At 45.4% G+C, this 6,789-nt stretch overlaps 1 protein-coding gene across 5 annotated transcripts in view; it reads left to right on the top strand.

Annotated features, from left to right (window-relative positions):
• Positions 1-5,956: 5,956 nt before the first annotated feature.
• Positions 5,957-6,789, top strand: part of LAMA2 (laminin subunit alpha 2) — a 343,741-nt gene continuing 342,908 nt past the window's right edge. For all 5 annotated transcript variants that reach the window (XM_069010799.1, XM_069010798.1, XM_069010800.1 and 2 more), the window contains exon 1: positions 5,957-6,077. In XM_069010799.1, the coding sequence (XP_068866900.1) occupies positions 5,987-6,077 (91 nt within the window). In that variant the 5' untranslated portion in view covers positions 5,957-5,986. The remainder of the gene's footprint in view (positions 6,078-6,789) is intronic.

The raw sequence follows: 6,789 nt of genomic DNA, 5'->3' as shown, positions 1-6,789 counted from the left end.
TCCTCTAACTTTGCTGATCTTATTATTTCTAGAAAAAAAATTCAAAAACAAGCCAAAGAGTTCACACAAAATTTTTTTGAAGATAAAATCTTTCCACTATAAAAGAGGGAAAATTTAATGCCTGTATGTTTGAGGATATAAATTGTTAACCGTCTAGTGAACTGATCCTTGTTCTCAGATTACTGTACCAACCTGCTTTTGCTAGTGTCTGGGTGAGACGTCATTGCAAAGAGGAATATCACCTAAGCAACCCTATAATGCTAAAAAGCTTATAGCTGAACTGTGTAGAAGGAAACAGATGGGGCAGTATCTGGAAATTTTATTTGTCAGATATCGCCCATCTGTTTCTCTCCCTATCTGCATGTTTTGCAGTAATATCCATTTTTAGGAAGGCAAGTCAATCTAATTCTACGGATTTGGTTTAATCTTGTGTTCTATTATTTTTTAATTTTTATTTCTTACAATTCATTAATGGCTGGCAGGGAAACATAAAACCCACACTGATGAGTCAGCCAAATAATCTTCATTTCCATTCCATAAGAGGCAAAGTTATACTTCAGGGCAAAATTAGTAGACGTTAACTTTTCATATTAATTGGATCTAACAATTTTGACAGTTCCTCACATGCAACAGACTTCCTAAATAAATGAATGATAGAAAGTATTTTTAAATGCATTCTAAAAGTGAAACGATTATGTGTCATTTCAGACTAAGTTCTAGTTTCTATGTAATGAGTAGCTATTAAAATCAGTAAGTCTTTTTTGGCAGCTGTCTGATTCTCTGAAAATAGAGCCACAAAAGGCTTTGCAACAGGTATATTATTTATGGAGAGTACCTAAAGACTTTGGTTGTAAATATTAATTATGGGCTGAGAAATTCTATTTTCTGCTTCATATTCTTAGCTAAACATAAGCTAACATAATGTCACTGACATTGCTCTTCTATTTTCACAGGATCAAAATTAAAACAAAAGCCACATTAAATAGCAGCACAGGCATAAAGGAAGTTAATAGAAGTCAAGACCAGAAATGAGTGGCACTTCCAAGTGGCCCACAGAATCCAGTACCAGGCAAGACCATGACTCCTGTCTGTTCCTTATGTTTAAATACCAATACCAAGGTACTAACAGGTGAGCATTTAGCTTTTATAAGAGTTAATGATAAATAATGACAGTGAGTGGGCCAGGTATACTAATTAGTCTGACTAATTACAGGGGTGGTGAGCAAGGCAAAATGGAGGGGTTGAAACAAAATGTGCTCTATTCTGAAATGAGCTCCATCCTGACACCATGTGTAGCTCATCAAACTGTAACCACTCTGCTCTTGACTCTAGCCTCCTCAGCATGCAGTGACTGCTATTGCTGTCATCCTCTCTTCACAGTCTTTCTTGCCAAATTATAGTAACCTTCTCTTTATTACCTAGGCCCAGGCCTATCCTATCCTCCCCCTGTTCTTTTGATTATTTTTCCTTTTTTTCCCCCTAATTTTACAGGATTGCTTTTGGACCTGCAGTTATCTGCATTGGCTTTTAAACTGACAATACTCTGTGACCCTGGCAACAGAGGGCTTCACAAGAATAGTTTTCCATCAGTGTTAGATTCGCTTTTTTCTTCATGTGTCCTTTGTCTACTTTGATCTTTAATTCTGTCCTCTACTTTGATATTGATTCCTAGTCACATATCTCATTTCTTTATCACTTGTCTGTCTTTAACTTGTCTTTTGCAAGCCCCTTCCCTAACACCTGCTTTGGGTGACCATCACCCTGGCATGAGGACATCCTGGTTCCTCCTGACTTGGGTCCAAATCACAGACCATCTAACCTTGCCCCTAAAATGGGTTAACTCTTTGATTCTTGTGGTTGACATATTTCAACTCATCCTAAGTGCTGTATCTGAATCTTCTCTTTATCCTTTAAAGCTCATTTATAATGTTTATTTTCTTTATCCTTTGATTGCAGTCCACTTAAGAACATAGGGCAGGGTCACACAGGTTATCAAATCAAATCCTCCTGCCTTTTGCAGGCAAGTTTGTCATGGAATTACTTTCATAAATCTGCCAAGGTCTACTTTTAAATAGATTATTTTTCCCCCTCTGCTCTCCTAACAGAAGGCTGTTTCCACACCTTATGATCAGAAACTATCTTCCATTTTCCAGCCTATACTGATCTGTATCTTGCTTATGCTCTTTTCCTTTTATGACAATTCCATCCATTAACATCCCTGTAACACTTAGAACTGTCTCACATCTTATTTTCCTAGGTTAAACAAATCAAACCCTTCTAATCTATGTGTCTCAGATAAGCTCTCCCTTCCCCAGAGGCCTCTGCTCTGTTTAAGTCTGAATAAATTCTTCTTGAACATGCGTGATTGTAATTCCCTATGATATCCTAGGTGGGATGCAACAGTATTAATTTTCATATCTTCACTGGAAATATTTTCCCTGATGCTAAGCTTTATGTGTCCTAGGCTCTACTTGCTTATTTCATAGCTGCATCATTCTGGTGACTCAAAAATGCCTTGTGACTCACTGACTTCTACTCAGGAGTTTGGGGTTATATTCTTTATTGATTATTCTCATAAGAAACTGTTACTGATATCCCTTATTGGCATGACTCAGGATCTTATAGTGTTTAGGATCTTCTAATTTATGTTTGAGTCATTGAGAATAAAAATTGTATAAACTCACACTGTATATTGGTATACATAAATGCAAAAAATTTACGAAACATACATTGGTCTTCCCCAATCATATTTTATCAGCAGAATTAATATAAAAGCCCCTCTCTTTAATGCAAAGTCACGAAAATATTAAGTCATATCGGTTCCCAGGTGAGTCCTTACCTGATTTTACTCATATCTGCCTTTCAACCCAGCACTTCCACCCTAAGTACAGACTGCCATTAATGCCCCTTTAGCCACTGCTTTAGCTGAAAAGCTTATCTAGCTTGTCATGGCCCTGGGTGCAGCTACAGGCTCTGCAGCCTTGCCTCCTCACTCCTACGGGTTTGGCTGCCTGTGCTCAAGGCCACTTCTGACCTGGGACAGCCATGTAACCTTGTGTCAGGCAGTGGTGACACATCCGATGTGTGAGGAAGAGCTTGGAGAAACTTTGTTGGTTTCTCCCTGCATTTAAGGAGTGGATGCTGCATTTAAGTTCAAGCCTTTGCCCCAGTCGTAGCCTGTTTTACATTGCAGCTGCACCTGTGCATCACTTTGCACCTCACTGATCCTGACCCTGATTTGCAGACTTGACCTCAGATCTGTCTCCCTGCTATGAACCTGTCTGGAGATCTGTAATTTTGTTTGGTCCGTGTTATCATCCCCAGATCTGCCTCTTCTGCATTCAGAGACTGCAGGAGGCCACTGCCCTGCCTGCCTCACTGGTGTCACTTTATCCTCCAACTTGCTTCTCTTTCTGGAGCAGCCCCCTCTTACTGCTGCTTGATACAGCTTGGCATCTTATGGTATGAAATTATTTCCTGTGGTTCGGATGTGGAAAAATCATTGAATAAGTCTGCAGGTCTTCCTGGCATATCTTGCCTCTTGGTGCCCCCAAGCTATTTGAAGTTTCTATCTCTGGTGCACAGCTAGTCAGTATTGGCTCTGACAGGTGATGAAGTACATGGTTATGCCAGCAGTGCTGCTAAACTGAAACTAGGCTGAGCTCTCAGAACATATCCTCACATTAAAGACTACACAGGCTCAACAGCAGGATAAACTGATTCAAATAAAAGCTCAGGTAAATAATCTGTTTTATTTAATATTGGTGTAATATTGATATTTGGGGGAGTAGGGACCACCCCTACAACCAATCTGTTCTTGATCTCCGATTCATGGAGATCACAGATCATGGAGATATTTTGCAGATACCTTGGATCTGAGGAGACCTTTACACAAAGCAGCAGAGGTTCCCACCTTCAGGTCTCACTTTCAGTTTCTACAATCTGTTTCTGGAGTATTACCTCAAACTCATCTGCAGCACTTGCAGCTTTTGGAGCCCTGAAAGGAATTTCTCCAGCTGGGGAGTATGCAACTCATGCTAGCATGGCTTTTATGCAGTAGCTGCCACTACAATTGACCAAATTCAACCAATAAATGTGTTATTAGAATCAAACCGATGGTAATGTAATCAGATCCCTACCTGTGAAACTGGCACTAAATTCTCCAAGTGACTGACATATACTTGGGGTGGAGTGTTTATCTGTTGTACTTAACAATTCATTAGATTATTCCTCTTGCACACATACACAATTCCTTGCAGTCAAAATTTTTGATTGAAGGGAATTGCAAAGGGAGAAGCAGACTGAAGAAAGTAGTGACTGTTACTGCTTGTAGGGAAACACTTTACAGACTAAATAGTGATAGTGATAAAACTGTGGATAGAGTCATAAACACCACCTCCCTCTCTGTCCCTCCCAGCTTCCTCATTATGTATACTTGCACAACAAAGCAAATAGCTGACAAGATGAAAATCATCAAGATAAACCTTGAACTTGAGTTTCCCAATAAAAAGTGCAGAAGACCACACATACATCATCTCTTGGCAAGAGGACTGGAGTATTTTCCATTGACTTATGAGCGACAAATGGCCGAGCCATACAAGAGCATTATTGTTGCTGTCCTGTGCTGGCAGAGCAGTTTCCCAAAGGCCATGGAAGCAATGAGTGTCCAGTAACAGGGCTCCCAGCAGCAGAGCTCAGGCTGTTTGGAGAGAAACCTCAGAAGTGAGCAGTCACTCTGAAGAGAAAGAACAAGTCTGCTTGGAGCAGGATGACAGGGAGAGAAACAAATTGGCTATGTGGCTGGATGGAATGATCTATTATGTGCAAAATTCTGCATTCCTCAAATGTTGGGTTTGGAGTGACAGGCAAATTTACCAATAGAAAAAGCTGTGGTTTGAGAGCTTAAATAGACAATGTACCAAACGCATGCTTATCCCCAGCCTTGCTCATTGTTGGCTACAGCAATGAGCACATAGATGCTGAAGTATGGATGTTGGGAAATACACAGAAGTGCTTAATCTTGATGTGAACAACAAGAAAAGCTCAATTTGAAGTGCAGTGGTACAAGACTTACAAAGATGCAGGGATGAGCATCCAAGTCAGAACTGGGCTGCCAGCACAGTCTTGGTTTTGTGCCACACTCACACTGTGAGTTGAGCCCAGGTCACTCTTCCTAATAGACCATGATGTCCTTTCTCAGTGTGCTCACTGAGAAAGGTTGGAAGCCTCGCTGTTTCACGATGAAACCTGTTTTTTATGGACTTTTTAAATGCAATTTTTTTTCAGGAGAACTATACAATAGCTTTTAATCCACATTTTATTTTAGTGCAAGGTTAATTTTTCCTTTATGTAGTAGTATGGATTTTTTCCCTGTCATACCTGGCTAGCGCTGACATACTACTCCCAGGCACGGCACAAAAAATGTGCTTGACTCCGTCGCAGTTCTCGTTTCCCAAGTGCCTTCTCAGAAAGCTATTTTTCTTCTCCCCCGCCATAGCACAGGTATTTTTTATCTCTGTCGGATAACCCGATAAAGGCTAATTCAAATGGCGAGCACACTTCCAGGCGAGAGCGCTTCCCAGTTTTCGGGAGCGGCCGTCGGGCGGGCAGGCAGGCACGTGCCTCCCTCCTCGCGCGGCGCCTCGTGCCCGCCCGGCGCCTGGAGCCGCGCTGTTCCCCCCTCCCGACGCGAGGGGCTCGGGGGCTCCTCCCGGGCCGCGCTGTTCCCCCCTCCCGACGCGAGGGGCTCGGGGGCTCCTCCCGGGCCGCGCTCCAGCCCCTCGGTGCCCACCGGCCCCGCTCGCTCCTCGCCTGCCCCGGAGCCGCGGCCGGCGGCGGGGCGGGGTGTGTGTGTGGGAGGGGGGCAGGGGTGTGTCCTGCTGTCCTGCTCCCTGGCCGGGGCACCGGGGTCTCCTCTCCTCTCCCGGCGGCTGCGGCTCACTCGGCTGGCCGTCCCGCGGCGGGACGAGTCGGCGGCCCGGGAGTCATGGCTCGGGAAAGTTTGCCGCTGCTCCTGCTGCTGGCGGCGCTCGGCAGCCGAGGCCAGTCGCCGTCGCCGCCGCCGCCGCCGCAAAGAGGTACAGGGGAGCGGGGAGCGCGCCTCGCCCGCCCGGCCGGGACCGCGGAGGACGCGCAGGGGGAGGCGACCTTGCCACCAGCTCGGGAGTCTTTGTGGTGACGGGAGGGGCGAGGGAACAGGGACCGAGCGTGACAAGTGACCCCCAGCCTGCAGAGAGGGGACTCGGCGGGCGACACCACCGCTGGTACCTCGGTGGCCGGGCCGAGGAGGGGGTGCTGCCGGAGCTGCGCGGCGGCCCCGGAACATCCCGCCTCCCGCGGCAATCCCCGGTCCCGCACACACGTGCTGAATGACCCGGTTCGGAGCAGCGCAAGGTGGGCTGCGCTGGGCTGTGACTGGACGCGCAAGGGGAAATCATGTAGGTGAGGGACGGCTGGAGGACGTGACCTGGTTCGCGAAGCGTCACGCCAGCGTTACGGGCTGATCTGCTGGCAGCCCTCCTCCAGCCGGGATGTGCCCGTCTGCTGGCATCTCTGTGACAAGGGAAGCTTGGTAGGCTGTGCTGAAACACGTGTGGGCTGCCTGGACTGCTTGTACTTCAGGTGGCAATTTGATGCACTTAGCCCGTCACAAAGCTTTTCTCGGTGTTAACGAATCACGACTGGCATGGGAACAGAATCAATTGTATCCTGCATAGTTAGTAAATGTCTTAGACATACCATTTTCATGCATTATACAGTGTTTAGGTGTGTTGACATTAGAAGGTTTTT

The sequence above is a fragment of the Aphelocoma coerulescens genome, chromosome 3 (genome assembly GCF_041296385.1).
Source record: "Aphelocoma coerulescens isolate FSJ_1873_10779 chromosome 3, UR_Acoe_1.0, whole genome shotgun sequence".
NCBI classification, from domain to species: Eukaryota; Metazoa; Chordata; class Aves; order Passeriformes; family Corvidae; genus Aphelocoma; species Aphelocoma coerulescens.
Note: the sequence above shows the minus strand (reverse complement) of the source record. Positions and strands in the feature narration are given on the sequence as shown.